At 39.5% G+C, this 15,084-nt stretch overlaps 1 protein-coding gene across 1 annotated transcript; it reads left to right on the top strand.

The window, feature by feature from the left end:
- Positions 1-8,675: 8,675 nt before the first annotated feature.
- Positions 8,676-10,136, top strand: LOC137132681 (C-type lectin domain family 4 member A-like). The gene is made up of 4 exons (XM_067515496.1): positions 8,676-8,731; positions 8,930-9,031; positions 9,444-9,659; positions 9,773-10,136. The coding sequence occupies exons 3-4, from the start codon at positions 9,497-9,499 to the stop codon at positions 9,967-9,969; spliced, it is 360 nt and encodes a 119-aa protein (XP_067371597.1). The 5' UTR covers positions 8,676-8,731; positions 8,930-9,031; positions 9,444-9,496; the 3' UTR covers positions 9,970-10,136.
- Positions 10,137-15,084: the final 4,948 nt, after the last annotated feature.

Raw genomic sequence — 15,084 nt, 5'->3', positions numbered from 1 at the left:
TATATATGTAGAATCCCATAAATGATCAAGCATATGACCATGTGAAATAATAAGCAGTTTTTGTTTTGGTTTCCATCTTCAAAATGGAACTTGAGAAAACGTGCAAAGTTAATTCCTGCTATATTCCTAACAGTAAAAACAGCTACAGTACCATTTGGTATTGTACATAGTAAAATACGAACAAAATCATTTTATTGCTTTATTTCTTCTTGTACTTTTTTACCCTAACTTACCTAGCTAATGCCAATGAAAGCCATTCTTCTTCTTTCCCCTTTCAGAGGTCGCCACAGCAAATCATGTGCCTCCATCTAACCCTGTCCTCTGCATGCTCTTCTCTCACAACCAATGAAAGCTATCGGTGGTGACCACGTACAATAAAACTCGAGTGGGAAAATTCTCGTCAGAGAAGTGAAAGCGCACAGTACCATCATTGTGAAAATGAAGAAGGCTGGCACATCATGCAGTGGTTCACCACTGTCTGGGACTTGTGTAGTCCAGATGTATAAATGTAATGTTTCCCGTTTGTTTCTCGTGTTGGACACCTTTGCACTCGGCTGCTGCGGGAACTGGAGAGAATATCTTGAATTTGACAATCGAGGCGTTTTCACTGAAAATGAGTCACCTTAGTCATGATTTACCTCAAAAACTTTTTAGTCTAGTAAAAAATGCTGTAAACCTGTTCCTGCTGATTATCCTCTTCTACACCCTGCAGTACATTTTTGACATGGACTTTGTATGTTCGTGCAGACCCGGTCTACATCTCAATGGTGTAGTGTACATCGCTGCTCCTCCTTTGATCCTGACTTTTGTCAGCATCATGAAGCCCTTCTGGCAAGCAAGAATGTTTTCTTGGAATTTGTGTAGCCGACGTTTGAAGTTTATTCCCTGCAACTTTATTTTTAGGTACATCAGTATGAGTGCTGTGTGGGTGTCCACTGTTCTGTTTGATGGAGACTGGTATTTTTGCTTGATGACAAACTTTAACATGAATCAGACTGGACTTCCCTGCAAAAAAGATCTAACTTATGATGAGCAACGCATCAAAGACGCTTATAAGATCGACTCACTCGTAAGTAACAACAGTAAGTAACAATAGTGAAAAGTGAAAGTGTTTGCATTGCTTAATATGTCTCAATGAGGACTGATTGTAGCAATAAGACGTTTCAGTGTTCAAATGGGCACCTGACTGTTGTTTACAGATACGATTGAAACTTTTTTGAGAGTATCTCCATGTTTTTAATAGTGATTAGTCAAGAGTCTGAATGATACGATGATAAAGATGATTCATTGTTGTCTTTCATGTCTTTTAGTGTTTTCTGTGTATCAATTAATAACAGTTCAAACTAGTAAAGATGACATTTTCCTCTTGCAGGACTTCGGATTTGCTATAATATGTGTTTTTTTATTACTTTGGAGCATTCAACAATTCTGTGAGGACATCTGCATTAGAAAGCAGGTGTGGAAAACCTGGTTCCCATCTAAAGACTTGTGCCTTCCTTACTACAGAAATGTTTACAACAATCATCTGGGAGAAGAAATGAGAAGTTACATGAAAAAGGAGCTGAAAGATATGGCAGCAGAAAGAGTGAAAGCCATGTGTGAGCCTTACCTTCAAGCTATTAAAAATCAGGAGCTGTCAAGGAATAACACAAAAGATGAGAAAGACAATGACATAGTTTCAGAAGAGTGGTGGGACCTTTCTGCTTCAGATTTTCCTCTTAAGGAAATAACAGAAAAAAAAGGATTCATGCATTGGCTCAGAGACACGCTGGGTCAAATGAGAAAATAAGTTGTTGGCAAATAATTTTTTTTTTCTCCAAATGTTGGGCCACAGTTTTTTTTATCAGATGTTTGCAAATAAGGGACCAGATGGAGGTAATACAACACTTAGATACAGTGATTTATTGATTTTTATAAACACCACATTGAGAAATTAGATTGTGACAATAGGGCATTAAAGGTTTAAATGACAAATGGTTTAGTCGTTACTGAAGTACATGTAGTGTACAAGCTGGCACATATGTATGGTTTCCTACATCACATTTTTAATGTAATCATAGACAATAACCTTACTTTAAATATGTAAATTGTTTTTCAAAGTCAAAATTGTTTAAGTATTGCTATTCTGAATAGAGCAACATGTGCTGTGTGTTAGGCAGTTAGGACGCTGTATTGTGTTGTTTCAGAAATGTGTGTGATTGCTGAGAAAATTAAAAACAACCACAAAACTTAAATTACAAAGTGCACCTCCTGCTGGTTATGTCCTCCACTGTTTTAATATTTGTATTCTGACGGCACAGAATCCTGTTCCGTTTCAGTTTTTTTATACTTAGCGACCAAGTTAGAGAGTCATTCAATGATAGTAGGCTCAGCAGGTCATTATCATGGAATATTATGGACGGCAATGTCGCTCGGTCTGGGCAGAAAACACATACATGCTTTTGGTTTAGCTTAGGTACTTAACAAGGGCAGATTTAGGAAAATATTGAACTACTAACTACTTCTTTGACACATTAGCAGTACTCACAGTGAGCTCAGTAGTTGTACTCTTTGGCATGTGGTGCTGAGTTTGGCCTGAGTTCTACATTCAATGCGCAGTAGTGCACTCTGCTAAAGCGAAAACCCCCGGACTAATGGTCTATTTTCAGACAAAGCTACTGAATTCATTGTGAAATGTGCCTTCAAATGGGTTTATTGAACACGTTGTCAAAGTCGATCGAACCACACTTGGCGTTGCCTCCCTCTCCATCTTGGTTCCATGCCGTCAGAGGGCAAATGTAAAGCGGAGCTACGCAAGTTCTGTGTTACTGCACTGAGAACCGGGGCAGAGCTGATTCACACGTTCATAGGAATGAATTTATCTGATAGAATTGATCTGTTCTCCTTCTGAAGGAGGCAGCTACAGACACTAGAGCTCAGTGTGGTTACAACCAGCCACCGTGTTTACTTGGATTAAATCAGGTGCGAAGAGAATCACATACATTTACTCTATTTTGCCCTTGTTAAGGGATTTTTTGACTCTTTGTTTTGTGCATCCTGAGCTCATTTCCAGCTCCCTGAACCTCTTCTCAGTGGTTGTAGAATTGTTTTATTCTTCAAATGACAGAGCTGTTAGTTAGACTCTAACTGTCACCATGTGATGCTACAGAAGTAGTTTAGAAATCATTTATGTCTATTACCATTAATTAGTTAATGCCACCTCCCCAGAAAAAATAAAAACAACAAACATAACTCCTCCATATGACATCATCTGAAATCCTAATGATGAAAAACTCCTCCAGGTGATGCCAACTGGAGGAATTTTTCCAGATGGAAGAATCCAAATATTTCCCCCACTGGGAAAGTTGTAATGAGTTTAATGGAATTTGGGACTAGGACCAAGAAGCACAGAACACAAGGGGAAGGTTAGGACAGTTTATTGATAATAATTGGTGATTATAATATTTATCTTCGGGGGCAAAAATGCAGATAATCAGAAAGGGGCTTACTTGTAGCCGGAGACAGCGGGCGCAGAAGAATACCGAGTATAGGTGGAGGGGCAGGTGAGAGAGTCGGGAGCCAGACAAAAAAGGGGAAACCAGGAAGGAGGTTAAATGACGGCTGACCAGGTGAGCGGAGGGGAGAAGGAGAATGGCCTTCCAGGAATGAAAGGCAGGCAGCAGGCGAGTGTAGCCCAAATTCTGTAGGGGAGCTCAGGGCACGGGAGCGTTTGTTGCAGGAGAGCAGGTAAGTAACGATAAACATTCAGGTTATCACAGTGCCAAAGTAATGTCCACAGTCCAAGGTCCCACACAGAATCCCAAGATCCAAAGCTATCCTATTCCAAGATCCCAAAACTCATTAAATCCAGTGTGCAATAGTCCAGAATTCAGAATTAGTAACTAGTAGAGGACTTACGATACAGAGTACATGGGGGAAGGAACCCAGGTGGAGTCCGGGGGGATGGGTTACAGACAGGCAGCAGGCAGGTTTAGCAGATTAGCAGACCGGTAATAGGTGGAAGTGATTTAGCAGCAGGCTTCAGGCAGGTGATCGCAGACAAACAAAGATTACCAGGATCCAAATAACACAGAGACTGTCCAGAAGGCTCGCTGAAGTCTGGCAGGGGGACTGTGGCCCATCGTCAGGGGAACAGGTGTAACCAATTAGGAGAGGTGATGAACGTTAAGTGGGTGGACAGACTAGGCAGGATGTGGAAACAGGGGAACACAAAATAAAAGACCGAGACAGGAAGTGAAACCAAGGGGTTGGATCATGACAGAGGTCAGAGGGAAGTTTAAACGCATTCATGTACATTGACACCCTGGAATAAAGCCATGGTAAGCAAGTGGAAAATTGGTGAAGTTGCCCTTCAAAAGTGAAAATGAGGATGTCGGATATCATTGCACAATATAATTTGGATGGGAAAATTTTGTTGCTGTGAAGTGAAAGCATCCATCATTATGAAAGTGATCACGGCTTGCGCTCTGTGTTTACCCTATGTCACGCCGATCACTGCCCCGTATTTAAACAGACAACACAACTGCTTTTCCTTTCACTCAGCCGGCGGGGGAGAAAGAAACCCATTCACCTGTTCGAACAAAGTCTTCTGGCAGTAAGAAAAAGACGATAAAACAACTGGAGCAGCTTTGCAGCAGAACATCTTGACCTTAAAGCATTGTTTTACTCTGACACTCTTTTCAGCCATAATGGCTCACCCTGATTTTCCTCAAAGACTTCTTAATCTAATAGCAAACACTGTGACCACGTTCTTGCTGATCATGCTCTTCTACATCCTGCAGTACATTTTTGATATGGACTTTGTGTGCTCATGCAGACAAGGTGTAAATCTGAATGGTGCACTGTACCTGGCTGCCCCTCCTTTGATCCTCACCTTGGTCGCCAACATCATGAAGCGTTTCCACCAAAGCAGCAGTTTTTTCAGCTGGCGTTTTCCTGTGAGTCGATGCACTAACTGTAATAACAACTTTTGTAGCTGCATTATGAATTTTTTTTTCACATATGTCAGTGTGAGCGCTATTTGGGTGTCCACTGTTCTGTTTGACGGAGACTGGTATTTTTGCCTGAAGACAAACTTGGACTCCTCTCACACTGGACTTCCTTGCAGAAAAAACCTGACCTACAACGAGGATCGCATCAAAGACGCCTACAGGACAGACTCACTTGTAAGTAAAAACACGCAGCAAACGAAAAATCTCAAACCTTTAGTAAATGACACAGTTGATAAAATAGAAAATATCAACCTTACAATGATCTTTAACAAGAAGACATTCATCACTGTTTGATAATAAATAAATATATGATGCAGAAAACTGTATTCAGTACTTATACAATGACTTCATGATTCACCAATGAAATTCCTCATACTAACAATATTTAATCTTACATTACGCTAGTTAATGAACATAACATCATATCCATGTAATAGTAATGAATATGTGGTGATTAGTTATGACGAACAATAATGTAAAACGCACAACACACAGGCCTATTGGAATCTCAACAACTAGCTGACTATCATCTTCTGTGAAAGTATTGGAACATGTGACTGACAGGTGTTTCCTGTTACCCCAAAGTGTTCTGAGAACTAGAGAAAAACAAAAACATGCCTAAATGATTTCTCTTGGATTTAGCCTTGAGTTTTAATGCTGTATTTGATGTTAAAAAGCGAATCATTATGGAGAAGTGAGAGCTGTCTATGGCAGAAAAACAAGCTATTTTGAAACCGAGAAAAGAAGGACAACAATGACATTGCGCAACCAGTACCAGACTTTGGAATGTCCTGAAGAAGAGAAAACCCCCCCCACTGTTGTACCCAACAACATACACAAAACAAACACAACTGCTGATGACAGAGCTGTGAAGAAAAGCAACCAACGACCTCCACAGAGCAGGACCGAGGGTCTCACAATCCACCATCTGAAGGAGGCTTTAGGAGCAGAAATAACACACCTAGTCAACAGGCTTAAATTTGCAACACAACGATGAATACTTTTGCTCACCTAATGTTGTGGTCATCTGATACAACATGTGTATGTGTCTATGTTCTTTGTGTATGTGAATGCAATTAAATGATACCTGAAATACTGAGCCTTCATCTATTCATCTTGTAAATGTCTTCAGTGTACAGCAAAACAATTTTTTTTTGGAGGTGAAGTTTTCAGCAGCTCTAAGACGTCTTGACCGAAATGACCTAATAATTGTGGTATGAGATTTTACCTGCTGGTTAGCAGAAGCCATTTTGTTTTGCTTTGTGCAAATGCAAATTCTTTATGTTTCTCTATGTTTCTTTATTTTGTCAATGAATGAACAAATGATTGTTAAATGTGATCTTTTTTCTTTCCAGGACTGGGGCTTTGCTGTAATTTGTGGATTTTTAATGTTATGGGCCATTGTTGAAAGTTGTCAGACTGTCAAAAACACTGACGCTTCCATCAACCATGTGGTTTATGAAGAGCTACAGGCATAAGAAGCACTGTCAAGACTTTTACTGTGAAATAAAATACTGGCATCTACTGTTATGCCACAATACATGTCCTGTTATTAATTTTCACAGTATATAACACGGTATCAAACACAGTATGTGACAGTAGGATAATGGTGGGTTTACAGTAGCTTTACTATCTATATACAAATGGAGCAGCTTAAAACTGCTGCGTGATTTACTTACAGTAAAAAGCAGGACATGAACTGGTGTCTTCTGTGTCAAACATGCCACTAGATGTCACCACTTTTGCTGATCCTGCTCATCATATCTCTATGATATAAAACCTACACCAGCATGTAATATGATAACTGCTAATTCAATATTCAGTTGCTTTATGAATCGACTTCACAAGGTCTTTATGCCCCTCCCCCAATTTAAAGCACATTGAAGATGTGTGAAAATTGGATAAACTGAAATTACAGCCACATTTACTTGTACAGTAGACCCCCAATTTTGGTGGGGACCCCCATGTCTCTGTAAGTCAAACCAATCCAGGCAGTTTGCAGTTTCACTTTGATCAAGCGGTGGTAAAATGCTGCAGCAAATCATCTTTTAATCTTTTAGTGGATATTTGAACTGTTTAGTTCATTTAATTGCTGAATTTTTAGGAAGTGTCATTCTTTCATTTCTGTACAGTCATCATTTTAACACCACTCTCTCGCTCACCACATACAGTATATAGCTATTTTCAAACAAGATGTTGCACCAGTGGTCTGGGCCCTGCATGTCTCTGTAAGTCAAACCAGGGAGTTTCACTGCAGTTTCACTTGGATCAAGCGGTGGTAAAATGCTGCAGTAAATCTTTAAAAGTAACCAGTGTCATTTTCAACAGTAAAGGGCCTTTGCAAAATCAATAAATAAATGCATGTTTAAACAGTTCTCAATTATCTCGCTGCAATTATGACTTAATTAATTAAACCCTCCTGGAACCATGACACAATAAAAATGTAATGTCATCCAATATTAAGGGCCCTTATGAAAGCAGGACTTCCTGCTCTGTGCAGACATTAGACTGTTTTGAGCTCTTACTGCCGTTTGCCAACTAAATGCTAGTTGTGCAGTTGAAACATTCATTTTCCTTGTCTGTGACAGATATACATTTTGTGCATTAAAGACAATAAATATACCTTGTATTTCATATTAGAAACATGCTTTGAAACGTTTTGGAGAGCTGCTCTCTGTCTCCCGTGAACCAGGCTGTCTGGGACGTAGCACTGCACGTTCTAGGCCTGCGTGAAAGGATGAGAAAGTGGAAGACAGCGTATATTGAATCTGTAAATAAAGCTGCTTTAGGTCGGTCACAGTAATGAGGGAGAACCATGAAGACCAGACGGGAGTCATAGACTTGAGGGGAAGCAGGACTGGTGCTGAGCAGGAAGTTGAAGAGTTAAAAAAACAGTGAGTTTTAATGGCTGAGTATGAACAAGCTGATGTTGAGAGGGACTGGGATGAGCTGCCAATGACAGGATGCAGCTATGCTGATGGACCATGCAGCCTGCCAACAGGAACCTGCTGGATGGACTTGAGACCTGTGGGATGAAGAAGCAGTGAACGTGTTCAACATGCACAATCAGATACTGTGCTTAAAGTGACCGGGTCATCGTGTGTGGTTGCGACATGGACACAAACAAGGATATGAGCAAGTCTTGCCAGGATCCCCTAAGGAAAGACTTACCTGGTTCCTCCATCTTTTAAACTTTTAGTGGATATTTGAACTGCTTAGTGCATTTAATTGCTGCATTTTTAGGAAGTGTCATTCTTTCATTTCTGTACAGCATCATTTTCACACCACTCTCTCGCTCACCACATACAGAATATAACTAGTGCAAGATGTTGTACCGGGCACATAATTGTTCAATGCCGTGTTTTACAAAACAGAGAGGCCTCATTTATAGCTGTCTACACTGGTTGTGACTCCAAATGTATCTTTATGCGATCAGGTCAATTTATTTGGGTTTACATGCGTATAATGCTCCAAAGAAAACATCCAAACCAAAGCATTTCTACAGAAAACAGAAAGATAATGTACGTTAAGCTTAGAGAAAAATCTTTTCAGTTTTCAGTTTTTCATAGATTTAGTGTAATTTAATAAATATTAATGTTATCAATGTAAATAATAATGTTGCTTGGTAGAGAAATAATGATCAAAACGTGTCACTTCCTGTGAAGCTCAACATATGTCAATATATGTCAACGTTGAATATGACAAGTCTGTTCATTCGAGATCTTCAACAAATCAGACAGGTGAGAATGTTCAATCAGAATTGATGCTGACACACGGAGTGAAGAATGAATCTGTTATCATCTGTTATTACTAATGAATCAGTGACTGTATGTTTGGTAGGACACAGGGTGGCAGACTGAGCTGTGTCTAAATATACATGATCATCTTGTCTTACTGTCACATCACTGACTGTGTTCACTGGTCTTGTCTCTGTTCAGGTCCCAGGAGCTCAGAGAGGAGGTTTTATAGAGCTGCTGTTCTCTGTCTGGGGCTGCTCAGTGTTTTCCTGCTGGTTGGACTCATCAGCCTCGGTGTCCACTGTGAGTCTTAGTCAACATCCAAATCTCACATTTTAATTTTGCTTTTTAAATGTAAAATGATTATTATTGTTTTTACAATTACAATACTGACTTAAACAGGAATAATCTATGCAGCTGTTCAGCACCAGACAAACAGGAACTTAACAACTGTAACAACATATTTTAACCATTACATCCATGAATCACAATCACACTAGTTATTGTTGGTTTTGGCCTGAGTTTCTACAGCTGACAGGCCTATCATTTTGTTTGATGCGGAAAAAAAGAACCAGGTCTACAGGAAAAAGATTTTGATATTTCATCCATGGTTCTTAAATTGTGAGCATTAATTTATTGTAGTCATAGACAAATCGAACAGTTTGAATAGTCTAATAATGGTACATGTGTTTCACACACTCATTCTTTATTTCAGATCATAACTCAGAACGTGGTGCAGCAGCAGAACTCTCCACTGTCAAAGCCAACATGACCGAGCTTCTCCAGGACAGTGAGAAAGAACTGTCATCTCTGACTGCAGAGAGAAACCAGCTGAAGACCAGTCTGTCCTCCCTGACTAGAGAGAAGGACCAGCTGGATGCCAGACTCATTGAAATGACTAAAGACAGAGACAAGCTTGAGAGTTTGAGCAGTGAGTGTGGACAGTGAGGGACAAGGCACATGACACCTTAGATGTCTCAGACTGTCTTTCACTGGCAACAGATGGAGTTTGTCTTGACTGACTTCTGTTGTCTTATGTTACAGAGAGAACTTGTCCTGCAGGATGGATAAAGTTCAGCTGGTCCTGCTATCTTCTCTCCAGTAGGTCTGATTCTTGGACAAATGGAAGAAGTGACTGTCAAAATAAAGGAGCAGATCTGATGGTCATAAACAGTGAAGATGAACAGGTAGTGTGTGTTTGTGTGTGTGTGTCCATGTTTGTGTGGCTGAACAAGGAGTAATGTGTCTGAATTCCGTCTCTGGACTCTGCTTCCACCTTCACCTGTTGGCTTCAGCTGCCCCTGATCTGCCCACAGTCTCTAGTCATCACTGGGTACAAAAATAAACAGTGCAGAAAAACAGGTACTGTGTGTGTGTGTGTGTGTGTGTGTGTGTGTGTTCATGTTTGTGTGACGGAACAAGGAGTGAGGGACGACAGACATCAAAGAATTTTCACATACAGTATAAGTCAGGTACAAAGTTTATAGTCATCATTATATTCTAAAGTTCAGATAAGTAGTCTGAGTTTATGTTGCCAAGTTTAGATATTTTCACAGCAAATGATGCCTAAAATTTCCAAACAGACACAGATATGCTTTTAAAAACATTGATAGTATTAGAGTAGATTTAAAAAAAAAAAAGAAAAATATATATTATGAACTAATAAATGCTTGTGTATATTATGGGTTAACCACCTGACAGTATAAACACTCAACACACACAAGGACTCAAATGCAGGAGTTGAAACCAGAGCTTGGAGGGAAACCAAACACAAACTAACATAAAATGCTCAACACAGAAGGCAGGAAGCAACTTTAATACACGACTAAAAAGCTAAGCTAACAACAGCACGATTAAGCACTAACTCACGGATTGGAGTTATAAAAAGGCTGGTGATCAGGGAAAGGACGCTCATAGGAGAGAGACAAACAAACATGAACCATTAAAGACGCACTGGCAAAGGACAAGGTAAACTAACAGTTCTTATATTCACCAATTAATGAGTGATGGCTGCCAGCTGAGGAACGGAAGACAAGAGGTGGCAGAGGCTGATGGAGGTGGAACGAAGAGGTGATGAGGAGAATGAAAAACTTCTGACAGTCAGCACATAAAGCGGTTAACATCAGCTCCACTTAACAACAGGGATCATTGACCAGTATTTTTTATTAACTACTTTCATGTTTTACCATAATTTACTCTGTCCACAAGGGATAAGCTGAAAGGACGAACAACAACAACAAAAACAGAATCAGTATTGCTTAAAATACCTTGTTTCCTTAGTAGAGAGCTTTACATTTAGTATTTTAGGTGAAATGTAGATAATCTGCTTAGTGCTTCAGTTGAAGATTTGAACATGTTTGTTGAAGTGGAATATTTTCAGGCCAATACTTGCACTTTTACTCCCGTACTGAGTCTGTGTACTTCTACCTGTGGACACAGTGTGTCCCATTTTGCTGCATATGGAGGTGTGTAGCTAAAGCACAGGCTGCTTAGAGTGGCCTCAGAAGCTCAGCTTCAGAAAAATCTATGTGAAAACATTCAAAAATGTGTGTTTCTGAAATGCCTCTGTGAGGCGTTCGGGGTCATACACATACACTAGGTCATCCCTGTGTCGGAAACACTTAAAGGAGAATAGTTTGGGATATTTGAATCTGGTTTTAATAGAAACTTGAGTGATTTTTATACACATATATAACAATCTTGTGAGCGAAAACCTTTCCTGCTTTCATCAATGTTTCCACCCACATGCATCCTTTAAATTGTGAATGATGACTCTATGAATGAACTTTTTAGCTGCTCTGGTTATTGTAGATGTCAATTTGAAATCAGAATTTTTTCTCAGTTTGAAAGTTGGTGTAGTCTGTCTTTGTATCTCTACCCACATATAGCACAAAATAGTGTAGTGTATTGTGGTTAAAACTAGCTTTTGTTTGTTTGCATTGAACGTGGACATATGGATTGGTTTGAGTGACAGAGATGAAGAAGGGAAGTGGAAATGGGTTGATGGAACTCCACTGACTTTGATGTAAGACATGAATGTCCTTCAGTTCAAATACCCCTGTGTATAGAGTTTATGTGGAATTAACAACAACTGACACTGCAGCTTAAATGAAGAGGTCACAGCCGTTATAGCATGTTTGGCTGTGACTGTACCATTTTTGCTGCAGATAACACTTGATACACCAGTGACTTGGAAACCACCAAGTGCCATAAAGTATCTGTGTTTATATCAGATACTTAAACTATTGTGATGTGTTTTGTTCATTAACTTTTGAGGTACTGGAATGTGGGGGAGCCCAACAATAACGCTGCAGGATCTGGAGAAGACTGTGCACAAATGTTTAACAAAGGTCGCAAGTGGAATGATCTGTCCTGTGACAAGACTCTGCGATGGATCTGTGAGAAATCTGCATAACATGTTGGCAATGAATCACTTGGTCTTCGTCACCATTCGTTTTTTGCCATCGACTCGATGTGTCACAGCCCAAAGTTGAAGGAAAATCAGCAGAGGCCATATATTTCTCTCCACTAACTCCTCATCAGCTGTTGACGTTACAGCCTTTGCACATTTTCCTCACAGCATCATCCCCTAAAAACTACCTACATGTAACAGATTGGAGACTGAATTTCTGTGCATTTTGTTATTATTAGCCACAGTCTGCTCCTTTCAGCATCTCTCAGTCTGTGGGATATTTACATCTATCACTTCTTTAATAACAATGTACATAAAAACCAACACAAGCAGGCACAGATTCATGCTTACTGGATGAGAACCCAAGAAGAGCTGGAGCGAATCCCAGACGCACAAATATAATCCAAACCCCAAAACCTGTTTCATAAGCTGTTGAATCTACAGAGTTCAAACTTGCTTCTAAGATAATTTCTTACAGTGTAGCAAGAAAGTCGAGATATACAGCGATCAGGCACAGTTTTTAAGTAGAAACTGTCAGAAACGTACTCTCTGTTTATTATTGAAGTCTGCCGGGAGAAGAGGTGGTTCTAATGTTTTGGCCACCCTATTCAAAACGAATAGATAATGTACTTTATTATAATACCTTACAATGCACCCCAAGAGGCGGGGTCCACCCTGGACATGTCTCCAGTCTATGTCAGGGCCAACACAGACAGACAAACAAACAAAGACAACCATTCACACCAATAAACCTAACATGGATGTCTTTGGACTGGGAGGAAACCGGAGAACCTGCAGGAAACACACAAAAGCACGGGCAGAACATGCAAACTCTACGCAGAAAGGATGGGGTCAGTTGGGGAGGCGAACCCGCAACCCACACAAATCAGACTAATGCTTCCCTCGCTCTTCCTACCTTTGCTTTCTAATCTAATGTTAGTATCTTCTAATCCATTCTATTTGACCTCAGCTGGTACTGTTCTATTGTTCCACTTCTATTGTTATTGCCAGTGTATCTGAAACTACCACTGTCTCTACTCTGTGACTTCACCTTTGGAAGATAATAAAGATTTAGTTTAAAGAGTCGACCACAAACACAAATATGGACGGGGAGTGTTGGTGACAAGTGGGGTTTTTTGTGAGACACAAGAACGTGACAAAGTAAAAATTACTCCACACAGGAGGCAAAATCTACATTCACACAACAGAAAATGGACGGTAAACTAAAAAAAAACAAAAATGGAAAAATTAAAAATGAACAAGGCTAAGTGAACAGGAGAAAGGTCCAGTAAATGTAAAAGGGAGGACAATAATTGCCTGTATTTCAAAATAAAATCAACTTCCTTTCTCAGTTATTTTTTTAACCACCTATTTTCTGTAAGATCACTTCCTCTTATTAAATGTATTATTCTAAGAAAACTGCTGTTTGTTCCGCAACTTCTCAATGTGTTGTGTGAAAACTTTGCTGTTGTGAGATGTCACTGTTTTTATGAAAGCTGCATATTTTAAGCTGCTTCTTTTTCCTCTCATACGACCTTTTCTAATATTTCTTAGTACTTTATTAATTTACGGGCAGCAGCTTTACAACATCTCTACTGTTGAAGATATATTTTTAACAGTTTTTTAAGTTGTATTTACACCACTGCCTCTTTCTCTGTCTCACAGAAAGCAGCAGGACGCAGCCACAGGAAGTAGTTTTTATCATCTCTGTTGAAGTTTACGATGGTCTAGTGGTTCATGTGGAGCATTCGTATGTAGGACTCAAACTTCCCTCTATTTCCTCACAGAAAGAATGGCTCACTACTTTTTACTGTAGAGTGAAAGAAAATTATGATTTCTGACTTTTTATTTTGCCATAGATATGGGCCCGTAGCCTCCTGCTCCAAAGACTAGTGAGCTCAGCAGGTTAAATACATGTGATAATACACACAGCAATAACATTTGGTTTTAGCACAAAAACACAAAAACCTCCACAGTAAGCGCTTTAGGCTAAGAGCACAGGGGTGAGTTAAAATACTGACAGAAAAGTGACTGAAGCAACAGCAGTGACTTACAGTAAAAAGCAGGACACAAACTGGTGTCTCCTGTGTCAAACAAGAGACAATACAAAGACGTTTTCATGTGCCACTAGATGTCACCACTTTGGCTGATCTTGCTCATAATATTTATATGATATAAAACCTACACCAGCATGTAATATGATAACTGCTAAGTCAATATTCAGTGGCTTTATGAATCAGTTTTACAAGGTCTTTATGCCCCTCCCCCTATTTAAAGCACATTTAAGATGTGCTTTGAAAAAGTTTTGTTTAAAAAAATTGGATAAATTGAAATTACAGCCACATTTACTTGTACAGTAGACCCCCAATTTTGGTGGGGACCCCCCTGTCTCTGTAAGTCAAACCAATCCAGGCAGTTTGCAGTTTCACTTTGATCAAACGGTGGTAAAATGCTGCAGCAAATCATCTTTTAATCTTTTAGTGGATATTTGAACAGTTTAGTTCATTTACTTGCTGAATTTTTAGGAAGTGTCATTCTTTCATTTCTGTACAGCATCATTTTAACACCACTCTCTCGCTCACCACATACAGTATATAACTAGTGCAAGATGTTGTACCGGACACATATTTGTTCAAATCCGTGTGTTACAAAACCGAAAGGCCATATTTGTAGCTGTCTACACTGTTTGTGACTCCAAATGTACTTTTATGCGTCGGGTCAATTTATTTGGGTTTACATGCGTATAATGCTCCAAAGAAAACCTCCAAACCAAAGCATTTCTACAGAAAACAGAAAACTACTGTACATTAGGCTTTGAGCAAAATCTTCTTCTCTTTTTCTTCTTCCTGTTACTTGACACGCTCAAATAAATGATGCAGGTTTGAAAAAAAGGTTTTATAAATTTTTTCATTTGCAGTGAAGATGTTCATTTAATGACATCCAG

The sequence above is a fragment of the Channa argus genome, chromosome 9, assembly GCF_033026475.1.
Source record: "Channa argus isolate prfri chromosome 9, Channa argus male v1.0, whole genome shotgun sequence".
Lineage (NCBI taxonomy): Eukaryota > Metazoa > Chordata > Actinopteri > Anabantiformes > Channidae > Channa > Channa argus.
This window is presented reverse-complemented; position numbering and strand designations above follow the sequence as displayed.

Bases quoted from the DNA above. Each gene is read 5' to 3' on its own strand.
- LOC137132681 (XM_067515496.1), top strand. From the start codon at position 9,497: ATGACCGAGCTTCTCCAGGACAGTGAGAAAGAACTGTCATCTCTGACT. The intron at 9,660-9,772 runs GTGAGTGTGGAC...CTTATGTTACAG, and splicing joins CAAGCTTGAGAGTTTGAGCA to AGAGAACTTGTCCTGCAGGA.